The sequence below is a fragment of the Mesoplodon bidens genome (assembly GCF_964165515.1).
Source record: "Mesoplodon bidens genome assembly, chromosome: 3".
In the NCBI taxonomy this organism is placed as follows: Eukaryota; Metazoa; Chordata; class Mammalia; order Artiodactyla; family Ziphiidae; genus Mesoplodon; species Mesoplodon bidens.
Genome location: NC_138178.1, coordinates 42,871,143 through 42,898,089, shown reverse-complemented (window position 1 = coordinate 42,898,089; position 26,947 = coordinate 42,871,143). Strand labels below are relative to the sequence as shown.

Below are 26,947 nucleotides of genomic sequence, written 5' to 3'. Positions count from 1 at the left end.
AGACAGATTACACCAAAAAGGAAAAATTAAAAAGGAATTAAAAATGTTAGCAGAAAAGCCCTTTCTATGCAAAATCGTTAGTAATTTTGACCTGCCAGATGTTTATTTCAAAAGCTGTACCATGCTATACTGTAACAGAGGAAAAAAGAATTGAATAACAGCAGATAGTAGATATTTCCAAGGAGCTAAATCCTTCCCATTTATATATATCTAAAGATGTGAGGAAAAAAACATTTAATTTTGCTGAAACACATGATCTGGACACCACTTTTTTTGTACTGAGTTGTTAATGGAAAAATGAGCTTTATGTCAAACTTTTCGTGTTTATTAGAGCATTTGTTTTGTTGTAACTGATCCGGAAGTAGAAGAAAGAACAGCTTTGTACATTGCATTGAATACTTGGTGTTCTTGCCTGGTTATTGTTTTAATGCTGTATATAGTTTATATCTATATGTATATTTTTTAAAGTATATATACAACATTAGAATAATAACCAGGCAAGGACACTGAATATATATGTACTTACACTATGTGTGTGTGTGTGTGTGTATATAAACACACACACACACATAGTGTAAAACACACGTGGCCCATCAGTGATTTTATTTACTCTAGAATCACACCACCTTTGTAGTGGAGTGTTAGGGATTCTCAAGAGAGGGACTGGAGGTGCCTCTTCCTCTTAACTGCCTGTGCCCCACTCTCTGTACTTGTACCAGGGCTAGGGCAGACGCTCTGGTGGGGCAGAGGTGTTGTGGAACACATAAACCCCCTATTCTGGAGGAAAGAAAAATGTTGTATGAGGTCCAAAGCTTTAGAGTTAACACTTAATGTGGAAATGTGTCTTTTCCCCCTTCAGAATACAATGACAGATTCCACAATACTTTTAGAAGATGTACAAAAAATGAAAGATAAAGGCGAAATAGCACAAGCATATATCGGTTTGAAAGAAACAAACAGGTAAGTTGATGTTTCTTTTATTCATTTTGGTTTAATCATATTGATCTTTAATCTTCAAGCCAGCCTCTTATACAGTAAGTCCAAGTGTTTATGCATTGTTTTGTTAGACATCAGCTGACCTTCAAAGGGGATCCAAGGTTTCCAATATATTCCCAGTTAAAATCTCATTTATAATAATATAAGGTAGCATTACCTTATATTATTATAAGAGATGAGAGATGGAAAGGAAAATGTTCTTTACATTAAGGGAATATATTTCTGTATATTTAGGGTCTTAGCCTTGAGAAGAAAACCAGTTGCTTACTATATAGCTTGGACTATCTTGAGTAGTCACTTCCATTTGTTATTCAGAATGGTTATTGTGAAAGTTTGTAGGGACAGCTGCAGCTTTCAATAATTGAAATTTAGTGTGAAGAGAAGTGATGAAGTAGCGGAATCACATCTGTGCTGCCCCTGTAATTCTAGACGGGTACCATGACTTCTAGGATGGGACCCTGATATTTGAGACCAAGTTTTTGTCGCGTTTCCTAAGGTGTTCTGAGAAAATTCTAACCCTAGTTTCATCTCATTTACTCATGAGTGAAGCTGTAGATGGCATTTAGCTCAGTCTTAAGAGCCTTGGGTGGGCTGAGAGTACAGATGTGCAGTCACTAAATGACCAAACTTTCCCACAAGTTTTCCCTATAGCTTAGAGTATCACAGCTCATTTCTGGAATTCCTCAGTCTTCCTACCATTCCTGCTTCCCAAAGAGCCTTCATGCTATTGAACTCTGAACTTAAAAGACTACATGCTTAAAAGAACACAGCCAGTGATGATAACAGAGATTTATCAGTGTACATCTAGGTCTCCTGATGCATAATGTCAGGATTGGTATACAGAAATACTTCACAAACTAAAGAATATTACCATGCAAAATGTAATGTATTTATTACCTTCTTTTATGGGCAAGAGTGGAGAATGCTTATAAAAGTATTTGGTTAAACTTAAATTTTAATTTATGTATGTAGGTTGTAAGCATATCTTATAGCTAAGAATGTGTTAGTATAAAAAAAGCTATATTACATTGTTCATCCATCCACTCAGCTATTCAATCACCAGATATGTATTGCATGCCTGCTTCATCCCAGGCCCTGTGCCACACACTGGGAATATAGCAGTAAGCAAGGTAAATACAGTCCTTCCTTTCACAGAGTTTATAGGCTGTTGGGGAGACAGCCAAGATAATTTGGACTTCCCTCCAGTGACAGGAAGGAAGTCATTTTTTTAAAAAAATAAATTTATTCATTTTTATTTTTGGCTGCGTTGGGTCTTTGTTGCTGCCCGCAGGCTTTTCTCTAGTTATGGCGAGCAGGGGCTACTCTTCGTTGCCATGCATGGGCTTCTCATTGCGGTGGCTTCTCTTGTTGCGGAGCACGGGCTCTAGGCACGCAGGCTTCAGTAATTGTGGCTTGCGGGCTTAGTTGCTCTGCGGCATGTGGGATCTTCCCGGACCAGGGCTTGAACCCGTGTCCCCTGCATTGGCAGGCGGATTCTTAACCACTGCACCACCAAGGAAGCTGCTGAAAGATTTTAAGTAGGAGAATGATATGATGAGATTGGAATTTTAGAAAGCTAGCCCTGGCTTTTATGTTAGAGAATAGATTGTAGTGGAACAAGATTGAAAGCATAAAGACCAGTTAAGAGGTTATTACCATAATTGAATGACTGATTATAGTGACTTTGACTTAGTTGGTAACAGTTGGGATTGAAGGAAATGGGACACTGAAAGATACGTAAGAAGTGGAGTGAGTAGCCTTGCAGTTTGTTGGCTGTGTGGGATGGGGACCGTGAAGGGTAACTCTACAGTGTCTGCTATGGACACTTGGTTGGATATAGTGATGCTAGTTTGTGATCCTGGGTCTGGGATGTGGGGAAGTACAGGAAATGATCAGTAGATTTACAAATATTTAAGGAGGTAGGAAGACATCCAAGGAGAGAAATTCATTAAGCGGTTGAAAATATAGATCTGGAACAGGAGAGATATGTAGGCTGAGATGTAAATATTGAAGTCATCAGCATGTAATAATACAGTTGAGACCATGCAAATAAATCAACTCTCCACGGAGAGACGGTAGATGGAAAATAGAAGAGCAATCTCTGAAATTTGTTTTATGTAAACATCATATCAACAACAGAAGTCTAGGGGCTTCCCTGGTGGCGCAGTGGTTAAGAATCCACCTGCCGGGCTTCCCTGCTGGCGCAGTGGTTGAGAGTCCGCCTGCCGATGCAGGGAACGCGGGTTCGTGCCGCGGTCCGGGAAGATCCCACATGCCGCGGAGCAGCTGGGCCCGTGAGCCATGGCCACTGAGCCTGCGCGTCCGGAGCCTGTGCTCCACAACGGGAGAGGCCACAACAGTAAGAGGCCCACGTACCACAAAAAAAAAAAAAAAAAAAAATCCACCTGCCAATGGAGGGGACACGGGTTCGAGCCCTGGTCTGGGAAGACCCCACATGCCGCGGAGCAACTAACCCCGTGTGCCACAACTACTGAGCCTGTGCTCTAGAGCCTGTAAGCCACAACAACTGAAGCCCACGCACCTAGAGCCTGTGCTCTGCAGTGGGAGAGGCCACTGCAATGAGAAGCCCGCGCACCACAGCGAAGAGTAGCCCCTGCGACTAGGGAAAGCCTGCGCACAGCAACAAAGACCCAATGCAGCCATAAATAAACAAACAAACAAACAAAACAGAAGTCTAGTAGGAGGAGTAAGAACCTGGGCTCTGGAGTCAGATAGCCCTGGCCTTCCGCACTTGCCAACTGTGCAACCCCTGCAGGTATCTTACGTCTAAGCCTTAGTGTCTTCTTCTGAAGTGTGGCAAATGATATATATTGGGTTACTGGGAGAACTAAATGAAATGATACATGTGGAAGGATGTAGAACGGTGTCTGACACTTGACAAACACTCAAAAATATTATTTTTATACCCTCAGTAGAAAAAAAACTATAACCAACTCTGTCAGTTTTGTTAATTCTACATACTTTTAATAAAATATGTCACACTTCTAGTATAAAAGCAGTTTCCCCAGGTCTTAAAATTAATTTTTGACACAACAAACCTTTTAAAAGTTGTGTCATAAAAGCTGGGAACTTTGGACATATACTGGCTTATAAGTTACTCCTATAAGAATTTTTAAAAATAATTTTAAAAATACAAAATCAGATTTTATTAAGCTAAAACAAATTCCTACCCAGAAGACTTAAAACTTCATTTTGAAATGAATTATGAAAATTGCCACATGAAGACAGTAGCTGAAATTTTCATTCTATATGTATATGACTGTTTTGGTTAGTCTCTAACATAATATGTGACATATAAGATCCCTCTGCTAGCTGAAGTGGGAAGCAGTTGCATGGCACAGGGAGATCAGCTCGGTGCTTTGTGACCACCTAGAGGGATGGGATAGGGAGGGTGGGAGGGAGACGCAAGAGGGAGGAGATATGGGGATATATGTATATATATATATATACATATATATGTATAGCTGATTCACTTTGTTATACAGCAGAAACTAACACACCTTTGTAAAGCAATTATACTCCAATAAAGATGTTAAAAAAAAAAAGATCACTCTGCTAGCTGAATAAAATGTTAAAAATAGAACCTCCTTCTCACCTCTTCAGTCATTTATTATTTTGCAGGAAAAGTAGCTCTAGATGTTGATTATTTTGTTTTAATTTCTACACATTTACGTGTGATGTTACATGTTACCCATTTTTTAAAAAAAATTAACCAAAAATGATTTTTGTGGTAATACCTTAAAGTCATCTGTAATTAATAAAAACAGTCCTGTTGACTTAATAAAATATTGAAATATCACATGCTGCTCTTGACCATCATCATCTCATTACCATCCCTTTGTGTTTTGCATTATTGTTCCTTTTGCATGGAAGATCATCTGCTATGGATGGCCATGAGTTGAATGAGGATGGAGAGCTGTTGCTGGTTTATGAAGGGTTAAAACAAGCCAACAGGTTATATTTGTCTCCTCAAAATGGAATGTTATTAATTTGTTGTTTTTCTTACTAACAGTGGCCTCCCAACTTTTAACTTCTATATTTCTTATTCATTAATTGTCTTCCTGGGTAAATTTCAGACACTAAAATTTGTGAATATCTCACTAAAAGTGGAAGAAAATCCAAACCTCTCAACTGGAGCCCAAGCTACTACTTCAGGAGAGATTAATACCTATTACTTAGTGGTTTCTTGTTTGGAATAATGATCAATTTAAAGGATATATGTGCCTGGGCAATGTGTCTACATTCTCATATATTATGATCATGCTGCCTAACAGCAGTGTTAAGTGCACGATTTGGCATTCTGTGTGGTTATTGTGGAATTCCGATTTGGGAAACCGCAAACAAAGAGGGTTTCCTGCATTGCTATAGTTCAAAATAATCACCCTAACTCAACGTGTTAAATATGTGTAGGGGAAAGCAAATGAAATTGAAACAGCAGCACCTTTCTAACACAGACACTCATCTCCTCTAGTGAGATTTGTGTCTTAAAATCTCTTAAAAATGCCATTTTAGTGATGAATTAAAAAAAATATTTAGCAGACTCTTTGTTCAAGGGGCTTCTACTTATTCTGCTTTGTTCTAATCACAAACCGTTGTCATTAACTTTGTGCTGTTATTGGTTCAAATCCTTTTGAAATTTTATAATCATTAAAATATTTTTAGTCTGCTGTTAACTGTTTGCTTGCAATGGCATCAGTAAGTGTTGCCCAGCATTTGATAACCAAGGGGGTTCGAATAAAAGAACATCTTTTCTTTCTTCATGTTAGTTAATTCCTATCCATAACTTTGTCTTGGCTTTGGAAAAGGGGGTGAATGTAGAAATGGGGGTGCCTGGTGAAGGGAGGATGCCAGTTCACTGTAGTATCCTCCTGTCCTAGACTACTCACGGCGCAGCTGACTTGTATGTTTGCTCAGAGAAGCAGTAGCTGCTTTGTTGGTCCCACTAATATTGATGTTCTAAAACCATATCTTGCTAGGATTCTGTTACTGATAAGGAAGTTTATGGGGAAAGAGAAAATGACAAATTTTCTATATATATATATATATATATATATACGAAATTTCAGAGCTATCTGTCTGGATTTGGGTAAATCTGTATGTATTTCAGAGTAGCACTCCAGCCTTTCTGCCCTTCAGAGATAAAAGTAGAAAGTAAAAATGGGACCCTGGTCTCACCCTCTGCCTGGAATTAGTAATGCTGAAAGTCTTCAAGGCATATTTAATTAGACGGGGCATTTGTAATCTTGCCCTCCATAGTGCAGTGATTTTGTGGCGAAGGTACTAGCTTTGCCAACTTAAATGCTAGTTTGTGAATGTAGTAAGCCAGGTTCTTTAACCTGTGTCTTTTAATTGATTGTTTTAGTCATCATTTCTTATGAACCTTTCAAAAGAGCTAAAATTTTCCTGTTTCTAGGGGCCTTTGAGAACTTTGTAGCAGGGTGCACAGTTCAGAAAGACACAAATGTGAGCACATTTGTTTCCATTTCTGGCCCTTGGTTGAGTTCCTAGACTCTAATCAAGTCAGAAGCTACACAGTCGCTACAGAGTCCCTGCTTTTCTGCCCTTGCAAGTGAGCACGGAGTCTTGCACCCTTCAGGCAGGGACTCTGGTGTCACCTCCCTTTCCTACTCGTGTGGCTTCTCCGCAGGCTCCTGGAATCCCAGCTGCAGTCGCAGAAGAGGAGCCATGAGAATGAGGCCGAAGCCCTCCGCGGGGAGATCCAGAGCCTGAAGGAGGAGAACAACCGGCAGCAGCAGCTGCTGGCCCAGAACCTGCAGCTGCCCCCAGAGGCCCGCATCGAGGCCAGCCTGCAGCACGAGATCACCCGGCTCACCAACGAGAACCTGGTAAGGGAGATGCCAGGCCACACTTCTCAGCACACAGGGCCTAGATCTGCAGGGCGGCCTTCCTTGCTTTTTGAGCAAAACATCTTTCCTGACTGGGAAACACTCACTGCCCCACACTTGTTACCCTCTTTCCCTATCAGGAACAGAGTAAGGAAAATATGACTATGTTGGTAGAAGTGAAAAAGGCGTGTACTCGGGTTGTTTCTCACAGAAGGCTCTGGTGCATCTCAGCATCCTCAGCCCTCACTTGGAGGGTCTGGAAGATATCAGCTGACTGTGTGCTGGGCTTTTGATATCCTCAGGAACTCAGCTTCCTCCACATCAGCTGCAGCTTCTCTGCCATCAAGGAGGTTATGTAGTTGTCACAACCTTTGGTCCCCAAACACCACTGTGGCCATCCCAGCCCCTGTCTCTAGCAGACAGCGGGGTTAGAGTTAGGGTCAGGGAAGGCAGTTGGCAGAACCAACATGGGGCTTTAGGTTGACCTTGGTTGGAGCTGCAAGGTCAGGGAGGAGGAACGTCAGGATTCAAGTTTATACGTTCGTGATTCTTTTTTAACAGATCTTGGGCAGTGAATGAGGGGATTTTTTTCCCCTTGCCAGATTTTGAGTGCTGGCACAGAGTCCAAGTTTGTTCTTTTTCTCTTTCTGTCCTTCTTTCTTTAATAGAAAATATTTTCTAAAATGTTTCTTTCTCAGTCACAAAATAACTTTTATTATGGATTTCTACTTAAGTTTGATAAACATATTTATTAAAGTAAAAGTCATTGAAGAAGTATAATTCCACTTTTTTTTTTTTTTTGGCTGCACCACATGGCTTGTGGGATCTCAGTTCCTCAGTTACCGGACCGGGGAACTCCCAATTCCATATTTCTATATAAAATCTATATTGTAGTGTCAGTCTGGTTTTGAGAAAAGCTGTTTAGGGCTAGTGGTAATTTGTTTCTGTTTTGGGTTATTTTTAATTAATTAATTTGTTTGTTTGTTTATTTATTTATTTACTTTTGGCTGTGTTGGGTCTTCATTGCAGTGCGCAGGCTTCTCTTTGTGGTGGTGGCTTCTCCCGTTGTGGAGCATGGGCTCTAGGCATGAGGGTTTCAGTAATTGTGGCACGTGGGCTCAGTAGTTGTGGTTCACGGGCTCTAGAGCGCAGGCTTAGTAGTTGTGGCGCATGGGCTTAGTTGCTCTGTGGCATGTGGGATCTTCCCGGACCAGGGCTCGAACCTGTGTCCCCTGCATTGGCAGGCAGGTTCCCAACCACTGTGCCACCAGGGAAGCACTGTTTCTATTTCTTTAATTCAGGGTTTTAATGAGCTGTACTAAAATAAAATAGTTTGGATTTTCTCTGAAGATTTAACAATCTGAATTATCCCTCCATTATTCTATTAGTGATCATTTACATTACAAATAGTTTTCTAGTGTCATCTATTCAGCCATCTTTTATATTAATTTGAAGCAAAACTCAAAGGTATGGGACTTCCCTGGTGGCGCAGTGGTTAAGAATCCACCTGCCAATGCAGGGGACACGGGCTCGAGCCCTGGTCCGGGAAAATCCCACATGCCGCAGAGCAACTAAGCCCGTGCGCCACAGCTGCTGAGCCCGCGTGCCACAGGTACTGAAACCCGTGCACCTAGAGCCCGTGCTTCGCAACAAGAGAAGCCACCACAATGAGCAGCCAGCACACTGCAGTGAAGAGTAACCCCCCTCACCGCAACTAGAGAAAGCCCGCGCACAGCAAGGAAGACCCAACGCAGCCAAATTAATTAATTAATTAATCTTAAAAAAAAAAAAAAAAAAAAAAGCTCAAAGGTATTCTTTTCCCAGTCTGTCCTTGCGTCTGAGGACAGCTTGCTGGGGAGGCTACATTGTAGGAATGGGAGAGGTGGGTGAGGGCAGAGTTTGGACTCTTTCCAAAGGGCCTGAAATATCACTAATTTGTGGGGGAAGGTCTTCTGAATCATGGAATATTTCTGAGATGTCATTTTATTACTCACAAGTATATTGTTGCTTAAATTAAACTAACAATGCTTTAATGCCTAAGAATCGATATACTAAATAATATCATAATAATTATCAGCATATAAATTCTGTGCTTTTTAAATGATTATCTTAAAGTACAAGGTGGTAGATTCTCAGAGTTTTTTCACTAAGCTGGTTAAGCATTTCCCTTTCAACCTTATGCACAGTGTTACTTTTCTTCTCAATTTTTTATAGCTAATACAAACATAAACTAAGCCCCCAAACTCTCAACTGGTAGAATCTAGTTAACGAGTTTGAATTTTAGGAAAACCCTTCGTAGGTCAGCTGCTTCTGCCTCGCTGACTACTAATTCAGGAGAATGGATTCAAACTTACAGATAGGGGATGATGCACTTTTTCACAGTCATTATAGTGTCTCAATCTTAATTGTGCATCTCTTTAGGAAACACTTGGGCAGAATATTAAAGCAGCAGTGGGCCTAGGCTTAGTGTTCTGAGAAACTCTACCCTGCAAATCCTTCCCACCCACCTACCCCACAACACAGTCACAGAAATGGTTTTTCTCCCTTCTCTAGTGGACAGGCATCACAGGCCACCTGCAAGCTGCCTTTCAGGGAAGGAAGGCACACAGCTTCTCATCAGTCTTTCCAACTTCAGACAAGAGCTCCAACTTTGCCATTATTCTCACTTTTGTTTTAAGTGAATTCCCCACTCTTGCCACTGCTACTGGCAGCAAAGAAAGTGCAGCAACTTGTGAGCAGGTCTGGGAAGTGAAATAACAGCCTTGTCTGGGGAATATGGACCACAGCTCTGTTTACCCGCTAACATAGCCTGTTTCCTCTGAGCATGTGAAAATATATTTGTGTATATATAATCAGAATCATCTGTACTAGAAAAATTAGAGGGCAATGGCAGGTGACAAATCAGAGCCTTTTGAGTATACGTAGTTTCATTATTTGTGTTTTAAAATATTTTAAAATTGATTTTGCTGAGAGGTAGCATTCCCCTCACAGAGAAAAACAAATGTCCATTGTGCCTGTTTTTTCAGTATTTTGAGGAATTATATGCAGATGATCCTAAGAAGTATCAGTCATATCGGATTTCACTTTACAAACGGATGATTGTATGTAAACTCAGAGTGCTTCTCTGTCGTCTTCCCTGCTAATTCTAGCCCTCTGTAACTGAAGAGCACACCGCTGCCTGCCCCGCCCCAGGAAGTCTCTTCAAAAACTGTCACAAAACCTTTCTCCCCACAGCTGTCTTTTAGCCAGTGATGTCTCCTCTATCAATGTCCTGCGTCCATTGTTACCTTCAGTTTGTTATTAACACTAGGCTTACAGTGTGATGGAAGCAAAATTTGAAAGATAAAGTAAAATCCAAGAAACAACTGAATGCTTTGAAATGTTAGCAACTGTTCCTTTTGAACCATTGGTCTAGTATCTAAATCAGCCCTGTCTAAACTAAACTGGAAAATGAATGAATATTTGTATTTATAAAAGCTTTTTAAATCCATAACCTGAATGACAACCACAGACTTATTAAATCACTGATTTATTTCCCTTCCAAGCTCCTAGTCTGCTGTTGTCCACTTTTCTTCTTAATTATCGATCTTTTAATTATGCCGGTCATTTGAAAGAATTCTTGATTAGAGAGCCAATTATCACAGTTTTTTTAACCCCCTACCCTTGAACGAACTGCTTTTGTTTTCTCTTTTTGCATAAACCATGTGGAATTATCCCCTTTTTTCTCTATAAACAAACTTATATCACCTAGGAGATTTTTATGGGAATGTTATCCAACCTGCCACTTGGTCTGCAGACCACTCTATCCTGTTTTCTGTCGTTATTATTATTTTTTTTACATCTTTATTGGAGTATAATTGCTTCACAATGGTGTGTTAGTTTTGTGCTTTATAACAAAGGGAATCAGCTATACATATACATACATCCCCATATCTCCTCCCTCTTGCATCTCCCTCCCACCCTCCCTATCCCACCCCACTGTCGTTATTTTTTAACTTACCTTTTAATTCCCAAAACTTCTTAACTTTTCTTAAGTTACAGGACTAGTTTTAGCCTCTCCAAAAGGTGGGACTCGTAGAGACAGTGCTTCACACACAGGTGTTAATCAAAAGCCCCTAAGTTTAACCATCCTGAAAACTTCCCAAAAAACTGTGCGCATTCATCAGAATTTACTTTGCCTGTTCCCCCTTTAAAAGAAGAACTTTCTACTGGAATAGCAGTACATTTTATGAGCATTTAATTGTTGTGGAGTCTACTGGAAAAGACTCCACAGTGAGCCTGCTGTCCATCACGCTGTAAAGGAGTTTACTGCATTGTATATTTTAACATTTGGCTTTTATTATAGCTGCATTTTCCATTGCCTGCCAGTTTTAGCCAGGTGGGGCTCCACCCATGAGCTTTCATGGAGCTTTTAATGTAAAACTAACAAGTGCTGTTTCTGTAATTTTGTGTCTGCTCTCCTTCTGTGCATTTTAGAAGGTTTATTTTGATCTTTATGTTATATTTCTCATTTTGATCTTTAGGATTTGATGGAACAACTCGAAAAACAAGATAAGACTGTCCGGAAACTGAAAAAGCAACTGAAAGTATTTGCCAAAAAAATTGGTGAACTAGAAGGTATTTAAACATGTTTCTATGACAGTTGCTGAACCTTGGTTTTGTATGCAGTATTAGTGGCTTAAAAGGTTTTTGTATGAATATTAGGGACAATAACAAAAATGACTTTCAGCAGAGCTGGCCTCCATGGAGTGGAAATTTTCATTACTAGGTGGGGGAAAATGTTCTTTTCATGGTAGTAATAATTTACAAAGAGAGAATTCATTCAACAAACATCTAATGACCGTCTTCTATAGACCAGGCACTATGCTAGGCAGTATTGCATAGTGGTTAAGAGCATAGATTCTGTAGCTAAGCTTCTCGGGTTTAAATACTGCCTCTTCCACTATTAGTCATCTGATATTGGGCAAGTTACTGAACCTCTCTATGCCTCAGTGTTCCTACCTGTTAAATGGGAATGATAATGGTGTCTACCTGACACGGTTTGTAAAGGTTAAATTAATTAATATGTGGAATGCATTTGGTATATTTCCTAACATGCAGTAAATCCTATATACAGCTTACTTTTATTACTGTTATTCTTAGTATTAGATGTATATTAGATGTATTAGTATTAGTATTAGATGTATAGTATAAGATGAGTAAGACAGAGTCTGTGCCTCAAAGAACTTACATCTAATGGAGAACAAAAAGAGAAGTAAATAAGAAAAAAATGAATTATGACTATAAAGAAATAAGATTTTAGAAAACATCTCATGATTTATATATCATGATGGGAAAACACCTTGAGAAGTGATCAAATATCGGTTATTATTATATACAAATGATTCTTGTCTTGTGGGTTAGTGTTTGTTCCTTCAGTAAGTAGGTGCCAGGGATATAGCAGTGAACAGGGCTAAAGCCACATTCTCAGATTAGTCCAGCAATGATCTCATTGTTCAAGAGATTTTGAGACCCTCTTTGGAATTGCCTTCAGACCTATGCAGGCTATTACCATTTTGACCAAAAATGATACTGTGCAGCCTGCCCATCTATTCTGTCATTGTCACTCTGAATAATTTTTACTCTGCTCAAAGGGTGAGGATTCCCCATCACTGGGAATGTTCAAAAGAATCTACCATGATTAGCTGTGTGGCTCTCATTCCTCCAACGTGCCAGGCCTGTCGTAACTGTTCCATCTGTTTGATCTTCTTGCTTCTCTTAGTCAAGTCCTGCTTATCCTTTGAGACCAGAGTTATATGTCACATGCTCAAGAGCAACCTTTCCTGATCACACAGATAGACCCTACGGCTCTACCCTCTGTGTACTGCAATTTGCCTCCTATCTTTTGTGGTTTTCACTGTCATATTTTTAGCAGTTTTTCTGTTTGAATTACTGCCTTCCTCAATGGACCATGAACTTCCTGAGCATGGTGACCACCTCTTATTTCCTCTTGTTTTCACAGCACCTAGTATATTGTCTGACCTGTCGTAATCATTCCATTAATGTTTGTTGAATGTGTAAGTAAGTGTCAGAAATATTTAGAACAGCAACATGGATATTTACTTTCAAGGGGATAATATTCCCTGGGATGTACAAATACTGGAATATTTGTTTAGAAATCAGATAGATTACTTTGCAGTCATATTTTATTATATAATCCTTTAGCATTATGTGATTCATATATTATATTAAAATTTTGAACCTCCGAATCACAGACCCAGACTATAATGTCTGTTGGCGGAACTTTAAAAATCTTTATTCAGAGAACCTTTCTGCACTTAACTCTGCATTAATTATATCATGGGATGATAATTAGACAGCAGAGTATCCGCTTGAACGAAACTGATTTTGAGGGTATTAACCTGTAAGATTATTTTTTAAGCTCCTAATCGTTTCTTTACCATATGTTAGTAACTTTTGATAAATAGAAAAGCCATTTATTAGATTACATTTTTACTTAGCTTTCTTTGGTATGTATATTTTACTTAAAGAGAAAGCTTAGAGCAATTTTAAGCCATTATCAATCAGAATTCAACCTCATCAGTTAAACTATCCTGCCAGCTATATTCTTAAATCTTTAAGTACATTTGAGAAGGCAATTCATAGATTAAACAAAAAAGTCATTATGATATTCTTAAGAAAAGTTGAGTTAAATAATACATATCTACAGAATAAGATGAAATAGATTTATGTGACTTGAGCGTTTGCTCAGTGCAGTGTACCTCCCCTCCCCAAGGCAGAGAAGAAAGACAACACGCTTTTCCAACACCTTTCTCTCCTGTCCCCTTATCCCCACAGTGTACAGAAAACACTGATAACCTTGTACAGCCAAGCACCTTCTAATATCTAAAAGTTTTCTTATATTTTTCTAAATATAATATACTTAAATGCTTCTGGTTTAAAATAGCAAGACTCTTACCTCCTCCTATGGGCTACACTTAATTAAGGAGACATTTTTAGAAGCCAGTGAAGACTTTTTTAATGCCAACATACATAATTTTTAGCAGAAATTATATGGCTAAATGGAGAGTGTTTCAAAATTTGATAAGCTTTGTGCTGTATTTTAATCCAGGAGTGGGTGTTCCATCTCAATTTTCATAGAGTCGGGGAATTTAGACCTAAAAGAATTCTAGAAATCAGTTAATTATTTCATAGGAGAACAGAGCTGAGGCCCAGAAACCATAAGGGACTTCCAAAGTCTCAGCCACTTAGTGGCCAAAATGGGACTAGAACCCAAGCCTTCTGAAGAGCACTGACTTCTTTGTGTCATATTTTCCAACAGACCCTCTCTACTTATAATAATTCATTTGACTCTCAATTAAACCTGAGATCAAGATCTTCCCTGTACCAAAGTGGGGGGGGGAATTTTTTTTCCAATTTCCTTTCTATTTCTAGGACAAAAAGGTTCAGGAATGTTTTTCTCTCAAGCATAAAGAATCTATTATACTTGAAAATGGAAATAGATGTTGCTTCAGATCTTCCTAGAAGATTGCTGTTTTAGATGGAGCATTCGACTAAATGACCCCCAAGGTCCCCTGAGTCTCTTAAAAACTGGGTGGTATTCTGGCTTCTCTCTTTCAGGCTTTATATTTTCCTGATACTACGTAAGGGTTGACATTTTAATTATATGATTATTTTAATTATATAATTTGTGAAATAAATCAAGGTTATGTTGAGCTGACATCTATATTTTACCTATGAGTTTTTGTGAAGACTCTAATCTCTGGGAAGAATTCAAAGACAGTAAAATTTTAATGAAAGTATGGCAAATTTTATCTCTGGTGTTTTTGTACAGAACCAAAAATATCTTCGTTAGAGATTTTGCAAAAGGAAAGTGAAACTTTCTTTTAAAACATAATATCTCTTAGTTAAAATATTCACCATATTTCATAAATTCTGTGGTGCACAATTTTTCATATTTTAACATCTCTGAAATTAGGATGTATCTTGCAGCAGTTGATGGGTTTTAGTTTAACTGGCCATATTTTTCCTTCTTTAGTGTTATATAAAATAATACTATATGTCATAATCCGTGGCACCTTAGATATGATAAAATCAGTAGGTTTAAAACATTCTTTTTGAGTTATACAGAGTCCAAATGTGTGCATTTGTTGATAAACTTAATATGTTGAATCTGTTTTCTCCCAGTTTCCCCTCATTGAATTGTTTCTGTGGCTTAAAGCAACCAGTAACATAGATGGCAGGGATCTTATTATTTTGTTTTACATGCAGAATATATACAGGAGCTGTGAAGGTCACTGTGTAGTGATCCTGAGATCCTCATGCTGTTGTGTTTAAACTCACTCCAGAAATAACTTATGTAAAACTAAATAGTTTGAATCTCCTATCTCTTGTAGAGAGGCATACAAGGCATTCAGTTAGTCCTGCGGTTCCGGACTGCATCATGCATATGAAACGCTAGGTTATGGGAGGTGGCCACAGCCCTGATTTGTCCAATCACAGTATGATCGCTCTTTAGATATCATAATGTTGGTGGATGGTGGTGATTTTCAGCGCTGATAGTCCCGGTGTGTGATGCTGCGGCATAAGGTGGACGAGGTGTCACCAGGCTCTCTGCCACATGAGCAAGAGCACTGGCAGGTATTGGTGTTCTCTGTGATAACCTCATGCTGTGGAACTGGCTTCCCAGAACTAACACAGGAAGTTGCCCAGAATGACAGGAGAAGCATGACTGATACCTTGTGGTGTCAGCAAGATTAAACTTTCTAATGCATCTGATCTGCCTTTTGTTTGTTTGCCAGCAGTCTCTGAACTCAAACTTAAACTACACCTAAATAGATTTTTCTTTTTTTAACATCTTTATTGGAGTATAATTGCTTTACAATGTTGTGTTGGTTTCTGCTGTATAACACTAAATAGATTTCGTAACTGCTCCCCTTCCTGTAGATAAGAGAATTAAAAATCTTACTAGCATATAGCTCCACAAACACCATCATAACTCATGTTTCCCTTTACCTTCCCTTGCATTTCCCATTCGATTCTCAATTTTGAGATGAAATTGGAGACTTTTTCTTAACCCTCAGTTCTCCTGTCTCAGCTGCCATCAACAGTGGTGATCATTTTTAACATCTGAAAGGGTTGTTAACCAGCGGTTGTACTTTAATGGTTGCAGCTTTGTGGTGGGACTTTTAGCACTTAACTAAAACCAAACAAACAAAAAACTGAATAATATTTAGGAAATCATATTAAATACAGGTTGTTTTATCTGCTCATGATTTCTTTGGGAGTGAAGGGTGACAGGAGAACATTAAGCCTTTTCCTTATGAAGGCTTTGTGAGAAATAATACATTTCACATCAACTAGTGTGAAGAAACACGGTTCTACCAGCTATCTTGATGTGGTTTGAACTGATTGCAATGATACATTTAAAGTAAATGTTCTTTTTCTTTAATGACCAGATTCATAGAGCTAAAGGTAAAGGGGACTCTTTTATAGTCTGGCTGCCTCTTTGTAGAATATTGTTTTTTCCTTCTGTAAATTAAAGTTGAAGTATATTTAGACATTTACGATTGATACTGATTAGTTAACTAAGAAGTTAAACCACTTACTTTGGAGACATTTAATCTTATTACAAAGTAAACCTTATTACAAAAAAAATGCTTTTGAATCTAGTAAGATTCTTTGGTGTTGATAGTAGCCAAGCACTAGTGGTTGTTAGAGGGACATTACCATATAATTTTATCATCTATCCACCCAGTTTTACCAGAAAAAATACTGAAAGAAGGGACAATTAAGTGGTAAATATGGCAAGCTTCTGTTGTTATAGAGTTTACTTAAAATTATAGGAACATGGAAACCTCTCATCTTTTCTACCTGGAAGACATTTTTCTTCTTTTTGTTTCTGATGAAGTGGGCCAAATGGAGAACATATCCCCAGGACAGATCATTGATGAGCCCATTCGTCCAGTCAACATTCCCAGAAAAGAAAAGGATTTCCAAGGAATGCTGGAATACAAGAAGGAAGATGAGCAAAAACTTGTTAAGAACTTGATTCTGGGCAAGTATTTCCTGCGTGAGATAAAAGGTCTTTCTGGTACATGTGTCAGTAGTGGGAAAGGCTAGTCACTCATTTATTAAGTATTCACACTGGTTTCTTTAGTCATCCTTGACTGCTGTGCGTATAGTGCTGTAGCAGCATCCTGACCACATCATGGATGTCAGTCACACTGCAGGGTCACTTGCTAGGACCCTAACTTCTGGAAGAGCAGGTTCCATAGGGAATGAAGAGTTTAGTTTGGGATAGGCTTAGTTTGACATGCCTGAGCAGAGATGTCAAAAGCCACTTGATACATGAGCCTAGAATTCAAAGGAAAAGTCAGGGCAGGAGATAGACATTTGGGAGTTGTTGTATAAGCAGCTAAGATTCACATGTTCCTACCCTCAAGAATTTCTCCACTTAGTGAGCCTTTAAAATATGCTTTTTTAAAAACACGACCTATTTACCCTGAACGATTGAACTCTTAAATGAGAGCTGTGCTTTTGTATCTCAAAAAGCATTCCTCGTGAAGACTTTCAAAGTTATATAAGATTGTTTTTCCTCTTTTCTTTTTTAGAACTGAAGCCACGTGGTGTAGCAGTCAATTTGATTCCAGGGTTACCAGCGTATATCCTGTTTATGTGTGTTCGACACGCTGACTACCTGAATGATGATCAGAAAGTAAGGTCGTTGCTAACATCAACAATAAACAGCATCAAAAAAGTATTAAAGGTCAGTTCATGTTCAACAAAATTCTCATAATGAATATTAATGATGACAGAGTCTGCACAGAGGTATTTTTCCTTCCTTAGACTTGAGCTAAGTTTCCAGTTATGACCACTTTCTAGTCTGAATCGATACTTTCCATTGTAGGAAACATTCATTCTGTAAAGTGTCGATGTGCCTTCTTTCAAAACAGGGCTCAGGTTGAACAGTAATCAAAATTAATTCAATATACTTGCATTTGATGGTGAAGCAAATTCAGTTTCGTCATAGAAATTTTCTGCTTTGAGGTCTTAGAACTAAATTAAAAATACCTAGTGAAGTTCCTATATATAGGGAATATGATGCTATAGTTAAAATAGGTATTAAGTAAGTTTAGTAATACCTAGACCATTCATATAAAAAGATGTCTGATAAAACATTTAAAATTCTCTTCTGACTTTTCTTCCCATTATTCTCCAGCTCATCCCATAATTTTCCTTGTTACCTGAAATGCCTGGTTCCATGTGAGAAGCAACACACAGATACTAATCAGAAAGGAAAGACTTGGAAAAGGCAGCAAAGTTACATAATAGAACAGAAAGCCCTGCATAACTCAGTAATCACTGAGTCACTTGCACGATCATCCTCTTGACAATCTAGAAAAACAGTGAACATTATTCTTAGTTTTAACCATTTTTCAGTTCTGTGGCATTAAGTACATTTATACTGTTATATAACCATCGCCACCGTCATCTCCAGAACTTTTTCATCTTCCCCATCTGAAACTCTGTACCCATTAAACACACCCTCCCCCAGCCCCTGGTCATAACTTTTAATGCCGGTTCTCAGTCCCTCCTGCACAGATAGTCTATGTGGTTACTTTCTACAGTGCTTACTAAAGTGTGGAGTTTCTGAATATTTAACATTCAAAAATTGATGAATGTCTTCTGAATGTAACTCATTTAATTTGGGGGGCATTGATGCTGTATTACATTTAGATAGACTACGAGTTTTACTACTTCTTAAGTCAACTCCTACAAAGACAACAAAGCCAAATCATTAAGTTTTCTCCCTCTCATCTAACTTGCAAGATGAGAAAATTTGAATAAATTCTTCCAAATTTATCTAATTTGACTAATTATTGTACCAAATTGTTTAAAGAGCAAAAAGGAATAGATACTTGAACACAGCACCCTTCTGATACCATTTAAAATGGATGTGCATTTGTTTCACATCCCTTTTTGAACTGAAGTGTATTTGTCGTGTGTCCCTGGTTTGATTTTGCAGAGGTGGTTTGACATGTGGCCCAGAACTGATGAAGAGCCAGACTCTCCACTGCTCTGCCCAGGGCTTCCTCCGTTCCATTTCTGATTAGCTCCCCAGAAATTTTATCTTATCATTGACAAGATTTTTAACCTAATCTGGGTTTCAGTGCTTCACAATATTTGTAATTCCCTTTTGTGCCTTTAGTCTTTTCTGATTCCCTTCAGTAACCCTCAGGGAAGTGAGTTTGGGTAAGCTGTGGCTTGGTGATCGTTTTCTGCTTAAAGGGACTGCTAAGCGAATATCAGTTGCATGACCAGGCATCATTTTCTAATGGCATTTTCTAATTGCCAAGCAAAGTAACAAACAACCAGTGAACTCTGGTTGAAATTCTCTAGCAACGATATGAGGCTTTACAACTGCAATGTGATTTATTTTTATAACTGTTGTTAATGGTAAGTTAAGGAAATGGGCCTTCTGGTATCTGTTTGGTTTTTTCAGGCTATTATTTCCCCAAGGAAAAAGCTAATTTAGGCTTATTCTCTCTTTCAGAAAAGAGGTGATGATTTTGAAACTGTCTCCTTCTGGCTTTCTAACACATGCCGATTTTTGCACTGTTTGAAGCAGTACAGTGGAGAAGAGGTGAGAAAGCCTTGATCACAAAATCAGCATGCTATACTTTCTCTGACCTTTTTAAGGAAAAAAATTTAAAGCACAAACTATCTAGCCATTTGTTAATTTAGAACCCTGAATTCAGAGGTGGCTTGGAAGTTCATAGCTTTGTTTGATGTTCATTATTTACAAAACTGACTTGGGAAGTGACATAGCTTCTTCCCTCTGAGAGTTTGTATTATGAGAAAGTGCAGCAGAAATAAAATGAGCATTGGTCATTGAATGGTTATTGCACTGAAACTTTTTGTTAAAATGTGAAAATGGGCTTTTCAAGGACTGATATAGGAATATTGAGCTATTTAAAGAAATTAATCAATTTTGGCTTGTGTAATACATTAAAGGTGATCAAGGTAAAACATGTCTCTTTAGATTTGTCCACAAATATTTTTGCTTTTGCTTATAGTGATGTGGTCATCAGTTGGTTGATAGACTTCATATTTCAAAACTATGTAATATATTAATAATTATCATTTATTAAGGGCTGCTTAGTATGTATCATTTATTGTACATTATGTACATTATGTTGTTTAATTCTTGTTTAATATCTCAGTGAGGTAGGAATTATAACCCAGTTTTACAGATGAGGAAACTAAAGCTCAAAGAAGTTCATCATTTTGCCCAAGTGCTCTCAGCCATAAGGCGCTGAGTTAGGATTCTGGGTCTGCCCACCTCCAAGAGCCTGTGCCCATAACCACTGCCCTTGGTACCTCCCCATCCTTTGCCAGGAGGGCAGGCAGAGAAGCTGAGCAGTAGTACTTTCTGAGCACCCACAGGCCAGGGGCAGAGAGGACTGTCCTGGCAGAGGATGGGAAATGCAATATGAGCAAGACATGGTCCTTGAGCAGATGGGACTAGCAGAACAGAATCCTCCAGAGGACCTATTAACTGTCCTGTCAGTCCCCAGTTCTAGACCGTGTTGTTAAGTAGGTTGCAGGTAGGCAGATGCTTGAGTGTGGGCAGAATCCATCAAGTAGACAATTGTCTTTGTCAGGCAGTGCCTGACAGAAGTACCTGCCTGTACAGTTGGCTTTCCATTTTAACAAATACCACCAAAAGATTCCATTCTAAGCTCAGACTGAGAATCATGTATGGATACAGTAAAATATAGTAAAGAGAATTTTTTTATTTATTCACCAGTCTCTGTAGAAATTGATCAATTTTAAGAAGATTTTTTACGTAGCATTTATAAATAGGACTATATTTAATGAACTGAAGTTGAGAGATGACTACTTTAGATAATTTAGTGTTTGGCAGTGAACCAGCTGTTTCAAAAGTGAAAACACTCATTAGTTTTTTTTTTCAAATTAAGTTCCCCCATCTTGTTTCATTGACATTGCTGGTGGAAAAGCTTAAATGCTAGGTTGCCAAGTTTAGATTATTCAAACGCTAGTAAGAAGTGGAAGGGGAGACATGATGGAAACAAACACACAGAATTTGAGAAGGAGTATCCTGGCATTTATATGTAGGTTGGAATGGGAACTCTTTGGAGAAAGGAAAAAAGAGCATGAGGATGCCGATCAAATGAGAGAGTTAAAGAGGAGACATTTTACTTCATCTGTATCATTAACTCTCCATTATGGCCCTAGGGCTTTATGAAACACAACACATCTCGCCAGAATGAACACTGCCTCACCAATTTTGACCTGGCTGAGTACCGACAGGTGCTAAGTGACTTGGCCATTCAGATCTACCAGCAGCTTGTGCGGGTGTTAGAGAACATCCTTCAGCCAATGATCGGTAAGGCCAGGGCATATTGCTGACATCCAGGTCTGTCTACCTCATGTGCCCACCCATAGATGACCACCAGTGGCACATGTGTTGGAGCATGTATTCATATGGAGAACATAAAGTAGTAAGACTCAGTCTCAAAATTAGCTGAGGAATCCCAGAACCCCAGCCATGACGAACTGGGGTACCTCAAAATCACTGCTTCCACATGATGGAAATGGCAGTATATAGTTTACTTCCCTAATGTGTAATGCCTCTCTCTTACGATTGGGTCATGCTTTATACCCAGCAGTAGACCTCAGACCTCATCCAGTTTTCAAAAACACTTTAAATTTTGGTCTAGCGTACTACTACACAGAGCTTCCTAGGGACCCATCTAAAATGAAGGAGGCTGGGGAGGGTTTGTACTTTGCCTATTAGGCTACAGTAAGAGGGCTGGGAAGGTACCATGGCAACAAGAACAGGTCTCAGACACTCCATGCTGAGTGGAGCATCTCATAACCCCTATGGAATTGTTAAAGGCAATTTGGTTTAAAGTAGCAGTTTCTCATTGGATGAGAAACTGGGGTGTGTGTGTGTGTGTGTGTGTGTGTGTTTCTACGTATGTGTGATTTCATGTACCTATCTTTATATGTGTGTATTTATGTATCGTTCTACCTGTATTCCTTTGGAATGTGTAGCAGGTGTGAAATAGGTATTAGAAGGCATGTACAAATTGCAGCCTGCTAATTTTGAATGCACTGAACTTTTTTTTTTAATTTTTTTAAGTTACCAAACTGTATTATCGTCAAGCAAATTATCAACAGCCTCTTAGGGCTACTACCAGTTACCCTTTCCTTCCCCATCCATGTGTTTGCCACATTTCTACAACTTCATCTCACCTCTGTGGGCTCCTAGTGTCCCATTTTTTATTGCAGGCCCCCCTTTAATCAACTAGAAACATAGAAGGCTGAGGAAGCCATGGGGGATGGCAGTGGTTTCTTCAGCTGACGCCTAAAAGGTCATGAATTTAAAGCAACCTAGGTCAGCGAAAATGCATGAGGTAACACAGATGCAGAGAAGGTCAGCTTCAGTCTATTCTCTTCTACTTTTGCTTGGTTTTATTGGCTAAGTAAAAAATTTTACCTATAGATGTGCCACTAGCTGCGTCTCCCAATGATTTTACAACAACAAATGTTTTGAGTCAGTATGAGGTTCTTTGGAGGCTGCATTTAGCTCTAGGACATATAACAATGAATCAGGAATGGCCCCTGCTCTCAAGGGGGCTTCCAGTCCAGGGAGTGGGCATCCCAAAACCATCTCAGAGGAGGCATAAGCCAAATGCTACAAGAGCGTAATAGAGGGAGCAGCAGTGCCCCAGATGAGAAGACTGAGTCCTGGGAGGCTAAGGCCAGCCCGAGGTCTCCCTACTGTAGTGGGAAGCTCAGGGCAAGGAAGGGCCCAGCTCTCTAGCCCCACACAACTGCCCTCTCCCAAGTCTTCTCCAAGGCCACTGCCTGGTCTCCTGCCTTTCTTGCTACTTGATTTGTTTGCCTCTGGGGCTCGATATTACTGGATAATTTTTTTTTTTTTTTTTTTTTGCGGTACGCGGGCCTCTCACTGTTGCAGCCTCTCCCGTTGTGGAGCACAGGCTCCGGACGCGCAGGCTCAGCCGCCGTGGCTCACGGGCCCAGCTGCTCCGCGGCATGTGGGATCTTCCCAGACCGGGGCACGAACCCGTGTCCCCTGCATCGACAGGTGGACTCTCAACCACTGCGCCACCAGGGAAGCCCTACTGGAGAATTTTTATCTTCTCCCTAACTGCTCCATACATCCCTCTCAAAAACTCTCCCAAGATACCTCATGCATGTGCTATTACAAGGCTACTGCTTCATATTTCAGAAAATGGGCCATTAAGAGTTCTTAATTTCATGGTAAATTTTTGAATTTAAGAATTATTATTATTTTTTTGAGTTTAAGAATTATTCCTTCATTAAAGTTTAAAATCCAGAAGCCCTTTTATTGAGTTCTTTTTCCCTCTATGTTGATACTCAAATCATTTTCATAAACTGAATGTGTGTATGGCTGTGTCTTTGTGTGTGTGTGCACACGTTTCCTTCCAGATCTTCTTTTCTGACACTTGAACTTCTCTTGCAGTCTCCGGAATGCTAGAGCATGAAACCATTCAGGGTGTGTCTGGGGTGAAGCCCACAGGGCTAAGAAAGCGAACCTCCAGCATTGCTGATGAGGGTACCTACACACTGGACTCCATCCTGCGGCAGCTCAACTCCTTCCACTCAGTCATGTGTCAGCACGGCATGGACCCCGAACTGATCAAGCAGGTGGTCAAGCAGATGTTCTACATCGTGGGGGCCGTCACACTGAACAACCTCCTCCTACGGAAGGACATGTGCTCCTGGAGTAAAGGCATGCAGATCAGGTGAGCGAACGCCAACAGCTGCCATGGCCTTTTCATGCTGCCCAACCGCTTGCCGGGGCTCGTGTGAGGCTAGTGTACCTGATATCCACTGCCCACCCACCCCCCACTCCCCGCCAGGCGAGCAGCAAGGGCGGACCGGGCACAGAGCTGCTTCCTCTTGTCTGGCTGGACCCTCCACTCTCATTCGTGATCGCTCCTGGCCATGCCTTGCAACCCACTGCTTGTTAGGAACCCTACTCCATGTGGAGATAACTCATTTTTGTTTTTTGTTTTTTTTAAAGGGAACTTTATTTATTTTTATTTATTTATTTTTGGCTAGGTTGGGTCTTCGTTGCTGTGGGGGCTATTCTTCATTGTGGTGTGCGGGCTTCTCATTGTGGTGGATTCTCTTGTGGAGCACGAGCTCTAGGCATGCGGGCTTCAGTAGTTGTGGCACATGGGCTCAGTAGTTGTGGCTCACAGGCTCTAGAGCACAGGCTCAGTAGTTGTGGCACATGGGCTCAGTAGTTGTGGCTCACGGGATCTAGACCACAGGCTCAGTAGTTGTGATGCACAGGCTTAGTTGCCCCGTGGCATGTGGGATCTTCCCGGACCAGGGCTCAAACTCGTGTCCCCTGCATTGGCAGGTGGATTCTTAACCACTGCGCCACCAGGAAAGCCCCGATAATTCATCTGAGGGAGTGGGGAGATGGTGAAAACTACATAAAGATGAGATAGCTGCTTCCTCTCTTTTTGTGTGTGTTTTAATTTTATAATAACAAAATATCAAGCTATAATGAAGATTGCTAATGTTTGATTGCTCTTATAAATTTATTTTGACAAAATACCTTTTTGTACCTATGGCAACAAGAACATGTCTAATAGATCTTTTACTGATGTTTGAAATACGCCCCTCTCTATTTTAAGAAAAGCTGTGCTCAATTTTGTCCAGCTGCTCCTCAGCATAACCTTATTAGCATAATGGAATTTTTTTTCAAATAATTTATTTTAAAACAGCTAGAAAATTCACCAAGAGGGGGAAAAAGGATTTCTCCTATGAAAGCCTGTAGTTAATCTTAGGAAGCGTTGGCTTTCTTTTCAAATTTTCCATTACTCACATCTACTGTAGGTAGTGGTAAGAAGATAATGCTTTCCACTCAGGTCGTAGAATTTATTTTTCTGCAAGCTCTGTTTATACCTATGAAGCCCCTCTTTGCCTGATTACTAAGTCCTGACTGTGGGTCCATTTATCTCTCTCATTTGCGAACGACTATCACTTGGTTGGCCACCTCTTAAAACCTCGCATCTGTGTAGTTTCTACGTCTCTCTTCATGTTTCGGGTCTTTGTCTCTTCCCATGGCCCCCACTTGCCCTTCTCGCCTTCATCCCTGAGCTTCCTCAGGCCACTACCTCCATCACCCAGACTCTTCCCTAAAGAGGGCCGGAGCACAGGGTCTATGTGGGGATCTTGTTATTATGTCTACTAGCTTGGAGTCTGACTTAAGGAAGAGAGAGTACTTAAAGGATTATCAATTCTCACCTCTCAAGTTGTAAGAAGCTATAAAGTGTTTTCTGCTTGGCTCTTTAATAAGGACACAGCCATATTATGTGTTCTATTTTGGTTTTTAGCACATCTTATTTCATAACTTGCTGTAATGGCTACATTTCTATCTCCCATTAAAGAGAATTATAGTCTCTAGAATTATACCTACTCTTATATAATTATGATTATAAACCTCCTGATTATGTATAGTGATAAATTTTTAAGCACAGCTAATGATTTAAAAAAACAGAATTTAACTGAAATTCCTGACAAAGCCATGCACAGAAAAATTAAGACATTTATGATAACATTCAGTAAATTTGCATCACCCCCCTTTTTCTGGCATAGGTACAATGTCAGTCAACTAGAAGAATGGCTGCGTGACAAGAATCTGATGAACAGTGGGGCTAAGGAAACCCTGGAACCTCTCATTCAGGCTGCTCAGCTTTTGCAAGTGAAAAAGAAAACAGATGATGATGCAGAAGCCATTTGTTCCATGTGCAATGCTTTAACTACTGCCCAGGTAAGGTGATTTTCCCTATTATAAAACAAGTTAACATTCATCAACGGTGACATGTAGGGAAGTAAAGAAGGCTTTTAGCTATTGCTTTTGTCTCTGAGCTGACTTCATCTGTGTCAGAGATGATATATATCAATATTGTAGATCTTGAAGAAGGGAGATTTTACCACAAAGTATATTTCAGTACTAGTCACAGTCCTGCACATTCAACAGTCAGTACTTATTTATCCACTCTCTACACTGTTCTGTATAATGTTCTAGCTGTTAAGATAAAGCCATGAACAAAACAAAGTCCCTGTTTTCATGGAGGTGTACATTTTACACATTCTATGGAGTTTGTACTCCATAAAAGAATTTTCCATATTATTTAATAATTGAATGATTCTTTAGACTTCTCTATTTTAAGACAAATTGTGTTTTTTTAATTGAAATATAGCTGATGTATAATATGATGTTAGTTTCAGGTATACTACACAATGATTTGACATTTCCATACATTATAAAATGATAACCGTGATAAGTCTAGCAATCATATGTCCCCATACAAAGTTATCACAATATTATTAACCATATTCCTTGTATTGTAGATTACATCCACATGCCTTTTTTATTTATTTTATAACTGGAGGTTTGTACGTCTTAATCCCCTTCACCTATTTTAATACCCCATGCCCCTCCCCTCTGGCAACCACCCATTTGTTCTCTGTATCTGTGAGTATATTTTCATTTTTTTTGGTTTCTTTGTTTTGTTTTTTGGATTCCACATATAAGTGAGCTCTTACAGTATTTGTCATTGTCTGACTTATTTCACTTAGCATAATGTCTGCAAAGTCCATTCATAGTGTTGCAAATGGCAATATTTCATTCTTTTTTATGGCTAAGTGATATTCTTGTGTGTGTGTGTGTGTGTGTGTACACCAGTCTTCTTTATCCATTTGTCTGTCGAGACACTTAGATTGCTTCCATATCTTGGCTATTATAAATAATGCTGCAATGAACAGAGGGGTGCGTATATCTTTTCAAACAAGTGTTTTTGTTGTCTTTGGAAAAATACCCAGAAGTGGAATTGCTGGGTTGTATCATAGTTGTATTTTTAATTTTTTGAGCAACCTCCATACTGTTTTCCATAGTGGCTGCACCAATTTACATTCCCACCAACAGTGCATGAGGATTCCCTTTTCTCCACATCCTCACTGACACTTACTATTTGTTGTCTTTT

The 26,947-nt window shown here is 39.4% G+C and overlaps 1 protein-coding gene across 4 annotated transcripts in view; it reads left to right on the top strand.

The window, feature by feature from the left end:
• Positions 1-26,947, top strand: part of MYO5A (myosin VA) — a 199,932-nt gene that overhangs the window by 162,118 nt on the left and 10,867 nt on the right. The window contains exons 29-39 of one of the 4 annotated variants that reach the window (XM_081227963.1): positions 860-960; positions 4,891-4,971; positions 6,665-6,863; positions 9,890-9,964; positions 11,387-11,480; positions 16,774-16,920; positions 17,477-17,631; positions 19,420-19,509; positions 21,126-21,276; positions 23,404-23,686; positions 25,557-25,731. In XM_081227963.1, the coding sequence (XP_081084089.1) occupies positions 860-960; positions 4,891-4,971; positions 6,665-6,863; positions 9,890-9,964; positions 11,387-11,480; positions 16,774-16,920; positions 17,477-17,631; positions 19,420-19,509; positions 21,126-21,276; positions 23,404-23,686; positions 25,557-25,731 (1,551 nt within the window). The remainder of the gene's footprint in view (positions 1-859; positions 961-4,890; positions 4,972-6,664; positions 6,864-9,889; positions 9,965-11,386; positions 11,481-16,773; positions 16,921-17,476; positions 17,632-19,419; positions 19,510-21,125; positions 21,277-23,403; positions 23,687-25,556; positions 25,732-26,947) is intronic. The other 3 variants (XM_081227965.1, XM_081227964.1, XM_081227966.1) reach the window with 3 other exon arrangements.